At 56.9% G+C, this 20,591-nt stretch overlaps 2 protein-coding genes across 5 annotated transcripts; both read left to right on the forward strand.

The window, feature by feature from the left end:
- On the forward strand, window positions 1-8,169 carry LRRC8E (leucine rich repeat containing 8 VRAC subunit E). Its single transcript, XM_079772713.1, has 3 exons — window positions 1-67; window positions 3,829-3,971; window positions 5,069-8,169. Exons 2-3 carry the CDS (start codon window positions 3,834-3,836, stop codon window positions 7,310-7,312), a joined length of 2,382 nt encoding a protein of 793 aa, XP_079628839.1. The 5' UTR covers window positions 1-67; window positions 3,829-3,833; the 3' UTR covers window positions 7,313-8,169.
- Window positions 8,170-9,803: 1,634 nt separating this feature from the next.
- On the forward strand, window positions 9,804-20,220 carry MAP2K7 (mitogen-activated protein kinase kinase 7). Of its 4 annotated transcripts, none has more exons than XM_079772313.1 (13): window positions 9,804-10,017; window positions 11,789-11,836; window positions 15,527-15,668; window positions 15,846-15,912; window positions 16,022-16,135; window positions 16,222-16,341; window positions 16,488-16,595; window positions 16,672-16,851; window positions 16,952-17,032; window positions 17,138-17,280; window positions 17,814-17,859; window positions 17,978-18,108; window positions 18,288-20,220. In XM_079772313.1, exons 1-13 carry the CDS (start codon window positions 9,894-9,896, stop codon window positions 18,373-18,375), a joined length of 1,392 nt encoding a protein of 463 aa, XP_079628439.1. In that variant the 5' UTR covers window positions 9,804-9,893; the 3' UTR covers window positions 18,376-20,220. The 4 variants fall into 4 exon arrangements, with proteins under 4 accessions (XP_079628439.1, XP_079628440.1, XP_079628441.1 ...); XM_079772314.1 differs by having other exon boundaries at window positions 18,291-20,220; XM_079772315.1 differs by having other exon boundaries at window positions 18,187-20,219.
- The last annotated feature ends 371 nt before the right edge of the window (window positions 20,221-20,591 follow it).

Consider the following 20,591-nt stretch of genomic DNA (forward strand, 5'->3'; position numbering starts at 1 on the left):
GCCTGGCCCGGGAACTGACTCTGCCGGAGCAGGGACCCAGGAGTTGGGCCCAGCTCCACCCTGAGCGGTGAGTAGGTGGCTCTCTCCACCGCTGGGAACCAGGTTGCTGGGTGGGGGTCGGGCCCACAGGAGGACTGGCCCAAATATGGCTGGCACAGTGGCCTGAGCCCACCGCCACCGCCTGGGGCACAGGGCAGCTGAGGAGAGGCGGGGGCAGAAGGAGGCTAGGCCCTGCTCAGGCCAAGGGTGCAGGGCAGGAGGGCAGGGAGGCCTGGCCAAGGACAGAGTGAAGATCAACGGGGGGAGGGGGGGGTCTTCATGATGTTTCCCTCTCCTTGACCTCTGAGGCAACAGCGGCAACTCATCTCTGAGCTCCATAAGGCCCCAGTTGGGGGTCTTCACCAGGCTGCCCCCTCTGGGACTCTTGAACCTCAAGATTCCCTAGACCCCCAAGTCCTGGCCGGGCACCTTGGAAAAGTACTCAGTTGGGAGTTCCCAGGTGTCCCTCCCACCCCCCATCTGCTACTAAGCCCCATCCTCCCCCACCAAGGCCTCAGTTTCTCCCTTGTGTAAAAGTCAAAAGGTTGGACCTTGTGCCCTCCAAGGCCCGTTCCAGCGCTGACAAGTGCTGCTGTGTCTTCCTTTGCTCTCAGCACGGACTGAGAGTGGGAACAGGGGCTAGATCAGGAGTCCTCACCACCACCGTGTTTTTGGAGGCAGGTTAGGGGTTGGGGGGAGCCTAAGGGAGGAGAAGCAGTGGTCAGGTGTGGATGGGTGGAGCTAAGACTGGGTGGGGGGCAGGTACCTATCCTAGGCTGACAGAGACCCCTTCTTCAGTCTGGCATGCAGAGCAGCCATCCCACCATCTCACCCCCATATTCCCCTACTGAGGTCCTTTTGGCAAAGGTACTCGTCTCTGCCAGAGGTTTTCTCTCAAAATGCAACAGAATGGATGCAATCAGTGGGCTGGCCGCTCAGTCCTGTCAGAGCTGTGAAAACTTGAGCAAGTTATTTCTCTCCCTTTGAGGCTGGAAAAAGAGAGTTCCAACACCCATGCTCACTGAGACAAGGTGGCTGTAAGTTGTGTGTGTGGCCCCATTGTTGTTTTCTTAGGGTTTCCCCCATCCCGAAAGTCCTTTTCTCTGGACCCTCCCACTAGCCCTGCTCAGACAAAGGGGGGGCATTGTGTCTGTGGAGGCTTAATGGCAGGTTCCAACAATCAAGTCTGAGTCATGGAGACACATAATGATAACCCCTCGTGTCTGCCTCTGATGGTGTTGTATATGCACCTTGTCCCATGGGAGCCACTGAGCCATCTGCTGGGGACCTTAGGGTCTCTGCCCTTTTGCCTGTGATTGTGGACTCCAGAAGGGAACGTCCCCCGTTGCGAGATGGATCCTGAAATGTGGCAGGAACTCAGGTAGGAAGTCCCCTGCTGCAGCCCCCAGAGTTACTGTCCTTAAGTTAAGCAACTGAGCAGTGTCTCTGACAGGGACAGGAAGCCAGGGCAGGGACTGGAAAAGGATGTGTGGCGTCTCCCTGGTCCCAGGTCTCCCTCCGCTCAGGGTTGGTGCACTTATGCCCACATGCACAAATGTGCACACTTCAAAATGCCCCCAAGTGACCCTTTTGGTGGCTGCAATGTACTTTGGGGCACTTGGGGCTGTTAAGATGCCCTGGGTATGTTTCCATCAGATTCCCTGGTGGCCAAGACTGGGATGCACTGGGGCATTTTCACTTGGCTTTTTGTTTAGGATGGTATGAAACTGAGTGTGAGGAATGAGCCATTGCATAAGGGATCTTGTGTTCTTTGTGCACCTCCTTGTGTGTGCCTGGTGCTGGGTGAGTCAGGGCCTGAGTCAGGGAGCCCAGGAGTCTGGGTGTGAGCAGACATGTACCCATCTTGCTAGCCTATCCCCATCTTGGTACAGTGGTGGGAGCCTCTGATGGGATTAGTGGGTGGGGCCTGCATCCTCTAGCCCCACCCACTAAATCCCCAAGGCTTTCGTGGGAAAGGGAGGTGTGGAGGTGTCCGAGGCTTTGGTGCAGGTGTGGGACTGGGTCAGGTTCCCCTTGAAGATGGGTGAAGGGCTGGAGGACCAGCTGGTGGCCCAGATGCTCCCTTCCTTGCCCAGCCTGCACCAGTGAGGCTATCGGGATGAGGAGAGCAGGCTCCAGGAACCCTTTGGGAGAAAATGAGGCTACATATTGGGAACCATGGATGCTGGGAGAGGTGGGTGGCCTAGGAGCCCCCTCAGAGGCAGTGGCGGCCTTGCTACCTCCCTCTCCTCCCACCTCCAGCCTCAGGGAGAGAAGGGGGCTCCTGGCCCAAGCTTGTGGCCTTTGTGTGGTTTGCACCTGGCCATCTGTGTCTGGAATAAGGATACCTTGGTCTAAAATGAAACCCAGGGTCAGGCAGTGGGCTGGCCGCTCAGTCCTGTCTCAGTCATAGATGTCACACTGGCTCTTGTTAACGTAAAAAAGCCATTCAAACCTGTAAAGAATTTTTGTGAGTTTATTTGAGCCAAACTGTCGACATATGCCGGGAAGCAGAACCTCAATGAATTGAGATAATGCTCCGGAGAATGGCGGGTTACATCTGTATTTATACATTGCAATCAAAGGAGGGACATAGGTGGGTGACATGAAACTCATTGGTGATAGATTAAGGAGGTGGGATAAAGCAAAGCGGTGGGAAACCCCTGGTTTTGGATAAAAAGTAAAATGATGGACGCATGCTTAGGTGGGTGTAGGAACAATTAACATGATAATGAAGGAATCTGTGGTATCTGTCCTGGCGCCCAGCACATTTGGTTGTGCCCCAGGGGCTCCAGAAAAAGGGAAGTTACAAGTTACCTAGACATTTCAAGGGTATGTTATCAGAGTTGCAAAAAGACAAATAGGCTCAGTTAAGGTAAAGGTTGACCTTGGCAGTGAAGATAACGGCCTAGGACGTAACTGCCCACCATGACTGCTTTTAAAGTTTAATTTCAGACCATCCTTGGTGGTGACTTTAGGTCTCTGAGTTTGCAAGACTGCCATGCAGGCCTCCCCTGAGCTTGTCAGGTCAGCATGTGGCCCCTTTCGTCCACACTCTCCCCCATTTTTCATTTCCTGATCCTCTGCCACAGCCTCACTCACCCTGGCACCCCCTGCCCTACACTTTCAGAGCCTAAGTGTCTTTTTCTGCCTCAGATACCGGGTACTAGTCCCTCTAGAAACCCAGGTGTCCTAGTCACACACCCCGAGGGCTGACCAGCCTTCAGTTTTGCCACTCCCTGTCCCTGGGGCCTGTAATCGGAGCCAGGCTCCAGCCGGCTTTTCCGGTTGGAGTTTGGAGGTGGTGCCCAGAGCTCCCCTCAAGGGGGTGGCAGGGCCCACGCCCGAGCCTCGAGCCATCCTCTGGTCCAGTGGTGGAGAGCCAGTCCTGACACTCAGACACCCAGTGTCTGGAGTCAGAAGAGCAGCAGAGGAACGTTTGCCTGGCTCATAGTTAAGGGTAGGAGATGCCCTGGTTCTGAAAGAAGGACACACGGGCTAGCTGGGCGACAGCGGCGCTGGGACGGCCCTTCCTGAGCCCTGAGAGGGCAGGCAGGCTCAGATTGGCGCGGAGGTCCCAGGGAGCAGAAGTCGTGAGAACATTAGTCGCTTGGCTCCAGGAAGGAGGTGAGATCTGGGGGAGAGGGAAAGGGAACACACAGCTCCTGTGTTCTGCCAGATTTCAGCAGGGTGGAGCGCAGATCCGGAGCAGCGGCTGGCTCCTAGGGGGCCCCACCAGCAGGTGCCACTGCCTGAGGTCTCCACACCACACCCCCTCCTCTCTCATAGGCAGGATGATTCCACTGGCCGAGTTCAAGCAGTTCTCGGAGCAGCAGCCTGCCTTCAAGTTGCTCAAACCCTGGTGGGACGTACTGGCCGAATACCTCACAGTGGCTATGCTCATGATCGGGGTCTTTGGCTGCACCCTCCAGGTAAGGGGAGGGGCAGGGCGGGGCCTGAACGAGGGGTAGGAGAGGAGTCTGTATAGGGGCGGGACTTTAGAGGGTGTGGCCTGGGGAATTTTGGAAATCTTCCTCTTATCCCAGGAAGGGGAAACCAGAGCCCCCTATACTCACCAATTCTGAAGCCTTCCCACTTCTCCATCACTGGCAGCAGCGCCACAGTCCTGCACATAGCTGTGGTAGTCCGTATTTTTATCATACTTTTGTCCCTAGAACCTAGTAAGAACTGCAGTTACCTTATTAATTTGCTAGGGCTGTCATAATAAACTATCAGGAACTGGGAGCTTAAACAGACCTTTTTTATCTGACGGCTCTTAAGACTAGAAGTCTGAAAAAAAAAAAAAAAGAAAGAAAAAAGACTAGAAGTCTGAAATCAAAGTGTCAGCATGCCTGGTTTCTTCCCAGGCTGTCAGGGAGAATATGCCCCATGCCTCTTTCCCAGGTCCTGCTGGCTTGATTTACAGATGGTATTCTCCCTCTATCTTCATAGCATCTTCCCTCTGTGTGTGTGTGTCCATGTCCAGATTCCCCCTTTTTAAAAGGACACAGTCAGCCCGGCTGGCATGGCTCAGTGGTTGAGCATCCATCTACGAACCAGGAGGTCACAGTTCGATTCCCAGTCAGGCACATGCCCAGGTTGTGGGCCCAATCCCCAGTGTGAGGCATGCAGGAGGCAGCCAATCAATAATTATCTCTCAAAATTGATGTTTCTATCTCTCTCTTCCTCTCTGAAATCAATAAAAGTATATTTTAGTAAATCAATCAATAAATAAATAAAGGCAGTCATATTGGTTTAGGGACCACCCTAATGACCTCATCTTGACTCCATCTGCTCTGGAAACACCGTCACACTCATGGGCATTGGGGATTAAGACTCCAACATCTTTCCGGAGGACACAATTCAACCTAACTCTTTTTTTCAGACAGACTGATGCTCAGGTTTAGTGACTCTTCTCAAGTCAGAGCCAGCTGGGGACAGTTGGGGATCAGGGCCTTCCACCTCAGCCTACTTCTCTCCCAATTTCCCAGATCCCTCACCCTCTCTCCCCCTCTCCCCTATTCCATAGGTGACACAGGACAAGATCATCTGTCTGCCCAGTCATGAACCCCGGGAGAACTTCTCTGAGGCCCCGTGTCAGCAACTGTTGTTGCAGGGGGTCCCTGAACAGATGGAGGGTCTCCAGGAAGTGAGCGGCCTCAAAAATAACCTGGACCTGCAGCAGTACAGCTTCATTAACCAGCTCTGCTATGAGAAGGCCCTTCATTGGTACCCCAAGTACTTTCCCTACCTGGTTGTCATCCACACACTCATCTTTATGGTCTGCACCAGCTTCTGGTTCAAGTTCCCCGGCACAAGCTCCAAGATCGAACACTTCACCTCCATCCTGGGCAAGTGTTTCGACTCACCATGGACCACACGGGCTCTGTCTGAGGTCTCGGGGGAGAACCGTAAGGGCCATGCCACTGGACAGGCAACAGCAACTGTGACTGCTGAGGCAGGGCCAGGAAAGGTGGGGGAGGGTGAAAAAGAGAAGGTGCTGACAGAGCCTGAGAAGGTGGTGACTGAGCCACCAGCTGTTACCCTGCTGGACAAGAAGGAGGGGGAACAGGCCAAAGCCCTGTTTGAGAAGGTCAAGAAGTTCCGTGTGCATGTGGAAGAGGGGGACATTTTATACACCATGTACATCAGGCAGATAGTGCTCAAAGTCTGCAAGTTCTTTGCCATCCTGGTCTACAACCTCATCTACGTGGAGAAGATAAGCTTCGTGGTGGCCTGCACGGTGGAGACCTCCAGGTTCACGGGCTATGCCAGCTTCTGCTGCAACCACACCAAGGCCCACCTCTTCTCCAAGTTGGCTTTCTGCTACATCTCCTTTGTGTGTGTCTATGGGATCACCTGCCTCTATACACTCTATTGGCTCTTCCACCGACCCCTCAAGGAATACTCCTTCCGTTCCGTGCGGGAGGAGACTGGCATGGGTGACATTCCCGATGTCAAGAATGACTTTGCCTTCATGCTGCACCTCATCGACCAGTATGACCCGCTGTACTCCAAGCGCTTCGCCGTCTTCCTCTCCGAGGTCAGCGAGAGCCGCCTGAAGCAGCTCAACCTCAACCACGAGTGGACGCCTGAGAAACTTCGGCAGAAGCTGCAGCACAACACCAAGGGCCGGCTGGAGCTGGCGCTCTGCATGCTCCCAGGACTGCCTGATACCGTCTTTGAGCTCCGTGAGGTCGAGGCACTCCGCCTGGAGGCCATCTCTGATATCACTTTCCCCCCAGGCCTGTCCCAGCTGGTGCACCTGCAGGAACTCAGCCTGATCCACTCTCCTGCCAGGCTGCCCTTTTCCTTGCAGATCTTTCTGCGGGACCGCCTGAAGGTCATCCGTATCAAGTGTGAGGAGCTCCGCGAGGTGCCTCTCTGGGTGTTTGGGCTGCGTAGCCTGGAAGAGCTGCACCTTGAGGGGCTCTTTCCCCCAGAGCTGGCTCAGGCAGCTTCCCTTGAGAGCCTCCGAGAGCTGAAGCAGCTCAAGGTGCTATCTCTTTGGAGCAATGCCGGCAAGGTCCCAGCCAGCGTGACCGATGTGGCTGGTCACTTGCAGCGGCTTAGCCTGCACAACGATGGGGCCCGCCTGCTGGCCCTTAATAGCCTCAAGAAGCTGACGGTGCTTCGGGAGCTGGAGCTGGTGGCCTGCGGGCTGGAGCGCATCCCCCATGCCGTCTTTAGCCTAGGCGCACTGCAGGAACTCGACCTTAAGGACAACCACCTGCGGTCCATTGAGGAGATCCTCAGCTTCCAGCACTGTCGCAAGCTGGTCACGCTCAGGCTGTGGCACAACCAGATCGCCTACGTCCCCGAACATGTGCGTAAGCTGCGGGTCCTTGAGCAGCTCTACCTCAGCCACAACAAGCTGGAGGCCCTGCCCACCCAACTGGGCATGTGCTCTGGCCTCCGCCTGCTGGATGTTACCCACAATGGCTTACACTCCCTGCCACCTGAGCTGGGTCTCCTCCAGAACCTGCAACACCTGGCTCTCTCCTACAATGCCCTGGAGACCCTGCCTGAGGAGATCTTCTTCTGCTGTAAGCTTCGGACGTTACTCCTGGGCTACAACCAACTGACTCAGCTGTCTCCCCAGGTGGGGGCCCTCAGGTCCCTCAGCCGCCTGGAGCTCAAGGGCAACAGGTTGGAGGCTCTGCCAGAAGAACTGGGCAACTGTAGAGGGCTAAAGAAGGCTGGGCTTCTGGTGGAGGACAGCCTCTATGAGGGCCTGCCAGCAGAGGTTCGAGAGAAGATGGAAGAGGAGTAAAGCCAGGGAGGGGCAGGTTGCAGTAGAGGCTTTCTGGATGCTTCCGTACCAAAATCTCTACCACTGAGGTGGTCAGGTGGGCCCAGGCCAGGAGAGGACAGGAGGAGCAGACATGTCAGCCCATGGGGCCCAGGCAAGATCTTGGGACTGGTTTATCTGGGGGAGACGAGAGGCTGCGGATTTGGGGTGGAATGGCATGGAGAGATGAACTCAGTCATAGATTCTCAGACCAAAACCACATCTCTGTCTTGGCTGGCTGGCCTGCCGCAGCCCTGGGCCAGAGCGGCTGCCCTCCCCCTGGACATTCTAGCCCAGTCAGTGCCACAAAAGGGGGTGAGGACACATTCCGATAGGATTTCAATCTTCTCCCCCCCTACCAAAGCTTACATCTGGGGTTCTCTCCCAAGAAGGTGTCACAGACACCAGGGACCAGCACACGCTGCCCTGACTTGATGTTGATTCTCTCATTTGGCAAGGTATCAAAATCAACATTCCCAGAAAACATCACAGGTCCCACCCCTGAAAGACTGACTCAGGAGCTGTGGCTCGCGGCCAGGAACTTGCCTGTCAATAAGTGCTCCAGGTAACCCTGATGCCTGTGGTCCTAGAGCGGCATGTTGGGAAATGCTGACCTACAGAGGTGTTCTCTAGAGCAGGAATTCTGAACCCTTTTTAGGTCCCTAGACCCTTTGAGAATCTGATGAAAGCTGGCACCTCCTTCCTCAGGAAAATGCCCGTGTACACATTCATGCACAATTCTGCAAACAATTTCAGGCAGTCAACAAAAGCTGTCAACTCCCCAAGGACTATTCGTGGCTGCCCTAAGGATTGCAGACCCCAGGTTAAGAACACATGCTGTGGAGGGTACATTTTTAAAAATAAATAATACTAATTATCAGAACTATCATTCTGATTTCCTGTGTCCACCCCTGTTGTCTAAGCCATTTCACGGGACCAATTATAGGCCAGTAGCCACAGTGCCACAATAAAGGGTATGTGTCTCTGTCCTGGAGACCTCAGTTCATCAGGAGAAATTAGGTGGCATCTCCTGTCTAGCTTTTTTCCTGGAGAACCCCTCTTTTTTTTTTTAATATATATTTTATTGACTTTTTACAGAGAGGGAGAGGGATAGAGAGCCAGAAACATCGATGAGAGAGAAACATCGACCAGCCACCTCCTGCACACCCCCCATTGGGGATGTGCCCGCAATCAGGATACATGCCCTTGACTGGAATCGAACTCGGGACCTCCCAGTCTGCAGGCCGACGCTCCATCCACTGAGCCAAACCGGTCAGGGCGAGAACCCCTCTTCTTATACCTTCGCTGTTATTCTCCTGACTCTATACTTTTTAAAAATTTTTATTGATTGACTTGAGAGAGAAAAACATCACTTTTGCTGTTTCACCCTTTTATGCATTCATTGGTTGCTTCTTGTATGTGCCCTGACTGGAGATCGAACCCACAACCTTGGTATATCAGGAAGATGCTCTACCAACTGAGCTACCCGGCCAGGGCTGACTCTATACTTCTGTGCCTGCTTCACCTGTCAGTCATCAGCAGAGGGGTCCCCTCGGCTGGACCAGCAGAGCACTTGGCGCAGCCTGCGTGACCCTGACCCCCTGGGCTCGACCACCTCCTAGGTGTCTGCTAAATGCCATTTTCCTCCTGGCCCCTAGAACAAAGACAAGCTACTCTCCAGGGACCCAGAATTCCAGATGGGGACATTTTCCCAGCACCTTCAGACCAGTTAAAGGAATCTTTAGGCTGCCAGGACACCAGGCAGAGGCACCTAACCCCAGAGCCTGTCTTCTGCACTGTCCAGGAGGAGGGCTCACATTCTGGGGGCCGGACAGAGGGGGGGAACGTCTTAAAACATCCCAGGCTAATCTGACCTGGAACTCTAGCCTTGACTTTGGCCCCGTCGCCGAGGTCAGGGGTCACGCCGCTGGGTTCCCAGGGCCCCCATCTCTTCCTACCCCCCGCCTCTTCCTCCTGCCCTTGGCCAATCCTGAGCTTGCTGAAATGGAAGGGGCTTCCCACGGCTGCCTAATTATGAGGAGGCTGCAATTATGCATAACGGATCCTAATGAAATCTGTCCGAAGTGAGAGGAGTTCTGAGAGGGCACGGGTGTCAGAAATGGCCCAGCCAGAAACAGCTAAGACTAAGGACACAGCCGTGGTGACCACCCGCGACAACGCCAGAGCCTACACAGCAGCCCTCGTCTCCCCCGGTGTACGCTCGCGCGTCGCTCCCCTCCCCGCCCCCCGCATCGCTCGTGCCGAATGCGGAATGTGGTTTCCAACCAGCGCGGCTCACCAGAGCGCTCGGGTATTCGCACCAGAGCTTCTTGGCGGGAGGCTTGCACAATTGCCAGCCTCAAGCGCTAGGGGGCGTCATCGCTTTGGCTGGGACGCCGCACGCACGCGCGGAGCTCCGCACGAGGGAACCGCGGGCATGCGCTAAGGGGGACGAGACGGCGGCTCGGCGGGGTCACCCAGACGCAGGCGCAGTGCGGTGTTTGTCTGCCGGGCTGACGGGCGGCCGGGCGGCCGGCGGTGCGCGGCGGCGGCGGCGGGGAAGATGGCGGCGTCCTCCCTGGAGCAGAAGTTGTCCCGCCTGGAAGCAAAACTGAAGCAGGAGAACCGCGAGGCCCGTCGGAGGATCGACCTCAACCTGGATATCAGCCCCCAGCGGCCCAGGCCCAGTAAGCACAGCGGCGTGGGGGAGGGGGCGGGCGGGGGCGGGGCGCGCTCCGCGGGAGGCCCCGCCCACGTCCCTAGGCCCCGCCTCCTCTTCCGGAGCGCGCTCGCTTCTCCTCACCGCTCCCCCCAGCTGTCGGCTCGCGTGGAGAGGGTCACGGTGACCCCGCGCCTAGGGGCTGGCGGGCTCCCGGACGGTCCTCCCCCAGCCTGGGGGAAATTCACCTTTATGGGGCCTGAGAGGCTAGTTACCCGGCTCCAGGTGATGTTACCCCACCGGATGACCTGCCCCCATCACCGTGATCTGCGGAGCCTCCGTCACCTACTGTGAGCCGTGCTTCCTCTACCCCACGCGGCTGGGACTACATCCAGGTCCCCAGCAAACTCGCCCTCATCCCTTTTGACCAGATGGTTCCACTCCCTCCATCTCAGTGACTGTTAGGAGAACCCTAACCCCACTCCACTCCTGGGTCCTTGTCACCGGCTGCAAGGGGTGATCCACTCACATACTCACACCTGGCCTGGGGACACCTGAGGTCACTTGACCACATATAACCCCCCTTTTCCCTCTGACCTGATGATTCTCCCACTCCCTCCCTTCTCCCCAGTCGGACTTTGTCATTGGGCTCAGCAGCCCCCTGCCACACCAACCACATACACCAGGCCCCTGCATACTCCTCTGACCAGTTTCACTACCCCATCTTGGTGACTGTGTCTAGCGCCTCAAAAATACACACCCAGCCTCCAGTCTGAGGACTTTGTCATTTGGGCTCAATGACTTCTTCCCTACACACCGATACCCACCTGGCCCGGGGACACCTGAGGCCCATGTGGTAATATCTAGCATCCCAGCACTCACATACCTCTCCTCTGAGTCCACCATCTCAGTGCCTACCTTCCTGGCATCTTGTCATCTGGAATCAAGAGTTGTCCCTCCAATACCCCCACCTGCCCCGGAATCACCATGATTACATTTAGTCTTGTTAGGTCCCACAGAACCCCTCCTCAAATCCTCTCGCAGCTGGAGGGCATCAGATTTCTCTCTCCACACAGACCTAATGAACAGCACCCCACAACGCTTTCTGTGTCTTCCTTGTCTTCTTTAATGTCCTCTCTGATATGACCCTTGTAGCTTATGTAGCTCCCGTGGCATCATCCTGACAGAAGGAGGAAGACACCCTATATCTGGGTACTCCCAGCTACCTGCTGCTCACCCAGCCTGACCTTCACAGCCTGAAACCCACCCCAGTCCCTGTGTAGGGCCCACTCCCCATCCCTCCCTTCCTGGGTCAGCTTGGGTTCCTCCATGAGAGGGTCTCCTGGGGGCCCAGAGAAAGCCTTGAAGCGGCGATGCTGGCATTAGACACTCCGTGGCCTGGGGCAGGAAGCCCAGCCAGGACTGGAGGGTCCATGCTGGGCTCTGCAGTGCTGCACGCCCCCCCGCCCCGATCCCCCAGCATGAACAAGACAGAGTTGGGTATGGGGCCTGAGGTGCCTTATGGGGGTGGCTGTCCCAGTTGCAGAAGGAGGCACAGCGAGGCCCAAGGCGGGCAGGCCCTTGAGGAGCCCCACTCTAGGCATCTGTGTCTGTGTCAGCTCCATCCCATCCTTCCAGTCCGCCCATCTGTCAGTTTCTACCCATCTCTGCAGTTTGGTGCCTTGCACCTCCCCCTCCTCCTCATTATGATTTGATTTCTTTTCTTTTGGACAAATCGGTTGTTTCTGTTGTGATTTATCGTCGTGTTGTGTTTTTTTTTCTTCCTTCTCCCCATCCAGTTATTGTGATCACTCTAAGCCCTGCTCCTGCCCCGTCCCAACGAGCAGGTACCAGCCTTTTTATCATCGCTGCTTGGACATCTGCACCATTGACTTAACTGCTGCCCCAGCTGCAGAATCCCATCCCTCATCCCCCCATGCCGTGTATGTGTGTGTGTGTGTGTGTGTGTGTGTGTGTACATGTGTGTATGTGCGCGTGCTAGTACTAGTACACATACTAGTACACACCTCCTTGAACTCTCTCATTCTCAGTCTTTCTCCCTCCATGCGATCCACATCAGGCCCATTCCACCTCTTCCTCTGTTCTCTCACCCCCTCCTCTTCCCTTTCTCTCAGAGGCAGGTTTGGACTCCCTGGAGGAGGAACTGGGCTCCCTCACTGACGAAGTATATCACTTGTGAGGGAGTCACATGTGTGTGTGCAAGTGTGTGTGTATCAGTGAAAAGGAGAGAAAGTGGGACCAGTGGGTCAGCTGTGCCTATGTATCCACTTCAACAATTCAGGGAACATGTTTTGGCCCCTGTGTGCTATGTCTTTCCTAGGCTCCAGGAGCACAGCGGTTAATAAAATGGACCCAGTCCCTCTCCTTGTGCAGCTGATGCTCCACTGGAGATGGGGTGGAGTATGAACAGTGCACAAACTCTTAGTCAGGGAGAGCAGGGGAAAGCTGTGAACCTTGGAGGAAAGGCAGAGTAGAGTAGGGATGAGGCTCTGCAGCAGGGTGGTCGGGGAAAGCTCTGGAAAAGGTAGGGGTTTTTTTAACAATTGAAAAAACACCTGTATCATAAGTTCAGAACATGCTCGCCCTGGCGGATGCGGCTCAGTTGGTTGGGCATCGTCCCATGCACCAGAAGGTTGCTGGTTCCATTCTTGGTCAAGGGCACATGCCTGAGTTGTGGACTGCATCCCGGGTAGGGGGCATGCAGGAGGCAGCTGATGGATGTTGTGCTATCACATAGATGTTTCTCTCTCCCTCTCTCTTCCTCTCTCTCTAAAAATGAATAAACTATTCTTTTTTTAAAAAATGATCAGAAAAGTAAGTTCCACCAGCACAGGATTATAGATGACAAGCCCTACCATGTCATGGAGGATTTCTCTGTTCCTGGACACATGATGATAAATAAAACCACTTCTGTTTTACTCAATGAAAATTCATGGAGAGCCTCAGGTTATACCTTGGTGCTGGGCTGTCCATTATTTTTGGTGTCTTGTGCATGGTTCCAACTGCCCGTCACTTGGGGAGACTGTAAAATGATTTCTTCTGGAAGCAAAGTCTTGTGGGAGGTGCGGGGAGCAGCTGAATGGAGGTAGCAGAACGGCACTGCCAAGGCCGGAGTGTAGGTGCCAGTGGGTCTGGGAATGGATGTGTATAGCACAGGCCCAGTGTGGGGAGGGGTGAGAGACCAGGCTGGAGGCCTGGTCCTGTTGGCCCTTGTGGGTAAGTGGGACTAGGTTGGGCAGTTGTATGTGTACCACCTCGTGTGTGTGTGTGTGTGTAAGAGTGTAAGATGATGTTGGAGGCTCTGTTGCATCGTCTGCCTGGCTGCATGTTTGTGTGGGTTTGTGCCATGCCGTGTGTGTGTGTGTGTGTGTGTGTGTGTGTGTGTGTGTATGTGTATATGTGTGTGCGCGCGCGCACTGGCTGACAGCCTGGTACATCTATGATTCCTGACAGCTGCATGCCCCATGTTCTCTTATTCTCTCTAATTCATTCACCCCTCCCTCCCTCCTTCTCCTCCCTCCTTCTCCTCTCTCTCTCTCTCTCTCTCTCTCTCTCTCTCTCTCTCTCTCTCTCTCTCTTTCTCTCATTCATCTTCATGATCTCCCTCTGTCCTCCTGACCTGCTTCGTGGCCCATCACCACCTCAGAGCTCACTGACCACTCTGGGACTTTATGTGTCTCCCCCTCCCACCACCACTTCAGATCCCACTGTGCTTCAGTTTGCAGGGCTGGGGGAAGCCTCTGTTTCCTGGCAGCCCTTTCTGGGGCAGCTCAAAGGCCCAGTGGCCTATGTGAGGGAGGGGACCCATGGGGCACCAAAAAATGTGGAGAGGGCAGAGATGTGGTCCTCCCCGCAGAGAGCTGACAGTGCAGGGCAGGAAAAGGATCCAGGTACTTCTCCAGGGATGAGAACCGGACACTGTCTCAGGAGATTCCATGTGCAGGGGGAGTGCAAAGCGAGGTTGTTGAGACAGGGAGGGCTTACGACCCTGGTCCAGGCCATGGCAGAGCAGAGGTGTAGGGATGCTACAAAGCTGGGGTGGGATGGGGGGCATGGGAGTCGAGGGTTCTGGGCTTGACTATGTCTCTGGAGTCCCCAGAACTCTATCTCTATTCCTGCCAGGCCCTAGCAGGACCTGTACCCCTTCTAGAACTGCAGGCCAGGGTCACATACTTGTTCCCTCACTCTGGCTCCCTCACATCAGGGTCCTGGGTCAGCAGGGCAAGGAAAGTGCTCAGCCACCAGCAACTCAAACATACCCATTGGTCACTGGGCCCTGTTACTAGAAGCTCAGAACTGTGGGGAGAAAGAGTGCGCTGCAGGAGGAGGTGTGGAGAGAGGAGGAACATCAGCTGGAAGCAAGCCCCAGGGGAAGGTGACCCTGGGAGGGTGCTTGTAGCCAGTGCCCTCCCAAGCCCCTTCCAGAGAGCCAGGGCCTCTCAGGTATGAGGGTGCAATGGAGGATTGTGGGTCTCCTCCGGGGGCCACAGCAGCCTCTGCTCCTCCAACCTGTTGCCAGCCCAGCCAGGGGAGGCTCCCACCCCCTCAGCGAACCGCTCTCCTGTCCAGGCCCCTCTCTGGCCTGTCTCTGCAGCACCCCCACTCTTGGGTAGCTGGGCTCCGGTCTTGGCTCCCGTCTGTCTGTCTCCTGCCCTCCCGTTCCCTAACGCTGCCTGCCTGTCCTGGGCTGTCCGCTGCCTGCCCGCTGCCTGCCTGCCTGCAGCATGTTCAAAGCCATCTGCATGCAGGCTGCTGGAAAGAACCAAACCCCTGCCTGGCCTAGCACCCCCTCCAAATCCCACCAGTCCTATAGGGGCTGTGCCAGCCGGAACCCCTCATCAGCAGGACACAGGCCCAGCTGGGGTCCTGCCCCTGCCACTGTCCCTGTTGGCCCCAGCTGTGCAAGCCAGGCTGGGAGGCTCACAGATGAGCCTGCTGGCCAGAGGGTGGCCTTCCCTTACTTTGGAACAGAACATGGGGTGGGGAACCCTGGGTCCCTCGCCCACTGTCTCCCCAGGATGGTCTGCCTCACTCTTGTTAGACAGCCAAGTTCATTGCAGCCCACAGGACCAGAGTGCAGGCTGATCCTGGCTGGCAGTCCTTCTGAGCATGGTCCTGAGCATGGGTGCTGTGGCCCTGGGCCTGCTTCCTGGGCGGACGTGGGGAGGAAAGGGACATGCCAGGGAGGACGCCTGTCTGAGGGATGCCATCAGCCTCCAGGACTCATTTTTCTGTCAGCATTGACTTGGGGGTGAACTGTTGGTCTCTGGGGACCACCATTCCCAGCCAGCCCACTCCATCTCCTTCCAGGGGAGGGAGATGGGAGAGGTACCCTGAGAGTGGTTCCAAGGAGGGTGAGGCGCCAGCTGCTCCCACCCAGCAGGGCAGGCGGCTGTGCTAGCCTATCTGAGGATTCCTGGGAGGGGAAAATCAAGGTCCCGAGCCCCCAGATGCCAGCATTGGAGGTGGGGCCAGCTGCGTGCCAACCCCCTCCATGCCCCTGCCTCTCACCCCAGCCCTCCAGCTCCCACTGGCCAACGATGGCGGTAGCCGTTCACCGTCTTCTGAGAGCTCCCCGCAGCAACCCACGCCCCCTGCCCGGCCCCGTCACATGCTGGGGCTCCCATCCACCTTGTTCATACCCCGAAGCATGGAGAGGTGAGCCTTCAGAATGGGGCCACTGACCTCTGGGAGGTCAGCTTGGAGAGGGCTGCTGGGCTAGCCCCAGGGAGGAGGTGGTGAAATATGTGGGAAACCCCTGTGTGTTGGGAGCTGGGGTGGTCTCAGGTTGGTCAGGACCCCCCCTCCACTCACACCCTCACCCTGTTCCTCCAGTATCGAGATTGACCAGAAGCTGCAGGAGATCATGAAGCAGACAGGCTACCTGACTATTGGGGGCCAGGTACCACCCTTCCCCCGGCCCCTGGGCGGTGGGGGAGGACACAGTGGGGCTAGGTCTACGTGGTAGGGCAGAGGCTGGGCAGACTCTCAGTCCTGATGCTCTTCACCAGCGCTACCAGGCAGAAATCAATGACCTGGAGAATCTGGGGGAGATGGGCAGTGGTACTTGCGGCCAGGTATGGAAGATGCGCTTCCGGAAGACGGGCCACGTTATCGCCGTCAAGGTGAGCACCCACCCCGCCCGGGTGAGTCCCATGCCTCTCAGCTCTGGTGCCAAGGATCTCCTCCCCTCCCCTGCCATCCTGTGCAGCAAATGCGACGCTCGGGGAACAAGGAAGAGAACAAGCGGATCCTCATGGACCTGGACGTGGTACTCAAGAGTCACGACTGCCCCTACATCGTGCAGTGCTTCGGGACCTTCATCACCAACGTGAGCCTCACTGCCCAGCCCCTGCTTTTCGGCGCCCTCCCTGAGTCTCTCTTGGCAGAGAGTGTGCCCCCAGCCCCTGTTCTCTTCCCGATTGGGGTGGGCAAGAGGGTACGGCCGCCCCCAAGCCACGCCTGCTGCCCTTGCAGACGGATGTCTTCATTGCCATGGAGCTCATGGGCACCTGTGCTGAGAAGCTGAAGAAGCGGATGCAGGGTCCCATCCCCGAGCGGATCCTGGGCAAGATGACGGTAGCGGTGAGTGGCCAGGCTGGGGCAGGAGGCCCAGGCCCATCTCCCCCCCGCCAGTCACAGTGCTCCTCCTTCCTCGCAGATCGTGAAGGCGCTCTACTACCTGAAGGAGAAGCATGGTGTGATCCACCGGGACGTCAAACCCTCCAACATCCTGCTGGACGAGCGGGGCCAGATCAAGCTCTGCGACTTTGGCATCAGTGGCCGCCTTGTCGACTCCAAGGCCAAAACACGGAGCGCTGGCTGCGCTGCCTACATGGCAGTAAGTGGGGGCCCGGGTGGCCTGGGCAGTGCACCCGCTCCAGCCCCCGGGGTCCATTCTCCCCTTTCCCTGTCTCCTCTTCCCCACCTCTTCCCTACAGCCTGAGCGCATTGACCCCCCGGACCCCACAAAGCCAGACTATGACATCCGGGCTGACGTGTGGAGCCTGGGTATCTCTCTGGTGAGTTGGGGCCCCTCCTCCTGAGGGCTGGGGTGACCCATTTCTGGGAGGACAGCAGGGAAGGCAGGAATCTGTTTTCGACCAATCCAGCCCGTGTCTTCTCAGGTGGAACTGGCGACAGGACAGTTTCCCTACAAGAACTGTAAGACGGACTTCGAGGTCCTCACCAAGGTCCTGCAGGAAGAGCCCCCGCTCCTGCCCAGTCACATGGGCTTCTCGGGGGACTTTCAGTCATTCGTCAAAGACTGGTGAGGAGCCCCTACCCAGGCCTTCCAGTAGGGGGGCAGATCAGGTCAGAGCAGCCAGGGAAGTTTGGGGCGGGAGGATGGAAAGCCTTCCCTCATGGGGTGGGGCAGCTGTGGGTCAGAAGGGGCTCAGGGCAGGGGCTGCAGGCAGGAGCCAAAGCTTTGGGAGCCATGACTTGGGCTTGGACTTGGCCTGAGGTGGCAGCTGGCCCCAGGGCATTTGGCTGGGTGGCCTGGGGCTTCACCTCAGGAAGTTTTAAACAAGCAGAGTGGGGAGGGCTATGAGCATCCTGCACCAACAAGCAGAATTATGCAGGCAGGACGTTCATATTGGATTCTCCCTCAGGGAAACCCCTCCTACTGGCACCTTACAACATGGTTCAGGCCCCGGGTCCTCTGAGGTACCCCAGTTGGTGACACAGGGCAGGGAAGATGCAGTAGCTCCTCCCCACAGGTTTTGCAGACCCCTGGCTCTGCAGGTAGACCAGCTGAGCCCCTCCAGGCTCTCACTTCCCTTTCCTCCCTTCTTTCCCCAGCCTTACTAAAGATCACAGGAAGAGACCAAAGTATAATAAGCTACTTGTGAGTACCTGAGGCCCCTCCCCACCCTCACTCCCCACCGCCTACTCATCTGGACACCCAGGGCCTGGGTGAGGCCAGCAGCTGCCCTTGTTCTGAGCTCCCCCCTCGGGCCCTGCAGGAACACAGCTTCATTAAGCGTTATGAGACGCTGGAGGTGGACGTGGCGTCCTGGTTCAAGGATGTCATGGCGAAGACCGAGTCACCGAGGACTAGTGGAGTCCTAAGCCAACACCACCTGCCGTTCTTCAGGTAGCTGCGTGGCGGTGGCCAGCCCCACTGGGGGGAGGGGCCAGAGAAGTGGCCACAGGTCCCCTCTTCCCTACCCAGCCACCCAGCTGCCCGCCAAGGGAGACCTGGGAACTGGATGGCCGCCGAGGGCTGAGGACAGAAAGTAGGGGATGCCAACCCAACCCCGACTCCCTACCCAGCAGCCACGGACAGATGGGCCCACCAGGCCCTAGCCCTTCCAGTCCTGGGGTCAGCCGGCTGTGCAAGTCCCCCCAACAGACACTGTGAACGGAAGACAGCAGCAGGCCATGAGCAGACTCGCTATTTATTCAGTCGTAACCCCTGAGCTGGGGTGGCCACCAGGGGCCAGGAGAGAGTCACCCTTCTTGCATCCTCCCCATGCTGTCCCTTCCACCTTCGTGGTACACATGCTCCCTGTCTCTCTGCCTCTGTCACCTCCCTTGATGCCTCTCTGGTTTTCCCTGTCTCCCTTCCTGTATCTGCCTCTCTCCTGGCCCAAGCCCAGGCCCTGTTACCCACAGCAGGACTCCTCGGTCCGCTTAGGTCTGTGGCGAGCAGTGAGTCCTTTGGCTGGCATCCTCGTCCCAGGAAGGCAGGCTGGGCATTATGACTGCAGCTGACCCAGGCTGTGGGGGCTCTGGCGCTTGCGCGCTCTCTTGCTCTCTCTCTCTCTTTCTCTTTCTCTCTTTGATCTCAGGGGGTCCTTTTTGGAATTTATTGTATTTTATTGTACTTGGTGGGGTGTTTGGGGGATGGGGGAGGAAGAAGAGCTTGTTCTCATGGGGTTTGTCAGTACCTTCAGAAACTTTTACCAAAGTCATGTTTAGCTGCTGTGGTATAGCCCCCAACCTCCTGTGGGCATTGGGGGGCTGGAGCCAGGTAGGGGCCTGGGCCACTGTGCCTTGTCAGCCTGTTCTGGAGAGACTAGTCCCAAAGGTGGGTGCTGGGGGCGGGAGCTCCTCCCTTGGGGCTGGAGACTGGCCACAGCTTGGGGTGAATTGAGGACCTCAGGCTGTGTGGAGGGAGCCCACGGGGCTGTGGCCACACAGGGTGGCCTTCAGGGAAGGTGGGTATGGGGCATGGTGGGAGGCAGTAAATGCTGGTGTGGCAGGAGAAGGGAGTGAATGACAGTAGTGGGGGTCATAAGGCCCAGGGAGGCAGGGATTGAGTGTATAGGGAATGGATGTGGGGGTTTGAGGATGTGTGACAGGGACAGAAGTGGGGCAGGCCTAGGGCTGGGGGTGGGAGGGCAGTCATGCCCTCACAGTGCCCCTGAGCACCCCTCAACTCCCCCAGACCTGGCCAGTCCCCAGCCCACCTTGAGGATAGGCCATGGGGCCCCTCTTCCCCCCACCCCCCTCAGCAGCAGTCAGAGCAGGAGTGGGGGGGTTTCCTTTTTCGTTGGTGATGCATGCAAATCAGTGGACAAACATACACACACCAACCAACCAACGCCAAAGGTGATGAACTCCCTGGATGTAGCTGGAGCAATGCAGGCTCAGCATAGGCATCACTGTAACCTCTCACTATCCTATTGACTCTTGTTACTCTTAACATAGTCACAAAAGGTCGCATGTTTAAAAAGTACTCCTTGTCTTCTCTCTGCTCCCCCAGGGGCTTGGGGTGGCCACCTTTCTTGCCCAAATCCCCCTTGTGACTGGATGGGGCAGGGTAGAGGTAGGTGGGCAACAGGCCTGGCTCCACCCTTGGGGGGGTCCCAGCCAAGGGGGCTTTTGCCCACATCCAGAAGGTCAAGTGGCTGGTTCCAGGGCCAGCAAAGGTCAGAGGCCAGCTGCCGGTTTATTTTATTTAACTTAATTTTGTTTATGAGTGTGTGTCTGCCTGTCCCTCCCCTTCAGTGTTAATTAAGTGGGAGCCCTGGGGGAGCCTCTCCTCCCCCTACCCACCTCTCCCCTGTTTCCTCCCTCTATCTCCAGTCACCAGCCGTCCTTCTGGACCAGGCAGAGGGTTGAGCGGGCAGGCAGGAGCCTGGGGCGACTTGGCCCAGCTCACCAGCCCATGACCCCTTCTCAGGCCGCCAGTATTGCCCCTCCCCTTTTTAAAATGAAACACCCTCGTTTGTAAATCCTTAGATGCTTGAGAATAAAACCCTTCCCTTTTCTTCCACTGAGTCTGTGGTGTGACCTGAGCCTTGGCAGGCTATGGCCTGAGATGTGGGAAGGGTCTGTAAACCCTGACCTCGGGGTTGGAGGGCTGGGAAGTGGTGAATTCTGGTGGATAAGGTCTCTGCATCAAAAGGGAAACTGAGGCAGGGTTGTGGCTGGGAGGGTGGTCTTGGTAGTGATTTGCCCAACATCAAGCAGGCAGTGTGGAGGGCCACCCGGCCCCCAAAAGCCAGAGGTCCTGCTGGAGAAGAGCTCTTGATCCCTGGCTGGCCTTGGGGGAGGGCTCTGGTGTCAGCCCCTCAGCCTGCCACCCCCGCTCTGCTTCCCGGCGTGGCCGCCAGCCAAGGACAGGGACAC

Source organism: Cnephaeus nilssonii (genome assembly GCF_951640355.1).
Source record: "Cnephaeus nilssonii genome assembly, chromosome: 5".
Classification (NCBI taxonomy): domain Eukaryota; kingdom Metazoa; phylum Chordata; class Mammalia; order Chiroptera; family Vespertilionidae; genus Cnephaeus; species Cnephaeus nilssonii.

Coding starts and splice junctions, on each gene's coding strand:
- LRRC8E (XM_079772713.1), top strand. CDS start 3,834: ATGATTCCACTGGCCGAGTTCAAGCAGTTCTCGGAGCAGCAGCCTGCC. Junction 3,972..5,068: donor TCTTTGGCTGCACCCTCCAG/GTAAGGGGAGGG, acceptor CCTATTCCATAG/GTGACACAGGACAAGATCAT.
- MAP2K7 (XM_079772313.1), top strand. CDS start 9,894: ATGGCGGCGTCCTCCCTGGAGCAGAAGTTGTCCCGCCTGGAAGCAAAA. Junction 11,837..15,526: donor TGCCCCGTCCCAACGAGCAG/GTACCAGCCTTT, acceptor CTCTCACCCCAG/CCCTCCAGCTCCCACTGGCC. Junction 17,033..17,137: donor GGAGCCTGGGTATCTCTCTG/GTGAGTTGGGGC, acceptor GTGTCTTCTCAG/GTGGAACTGGCGACAGGACA.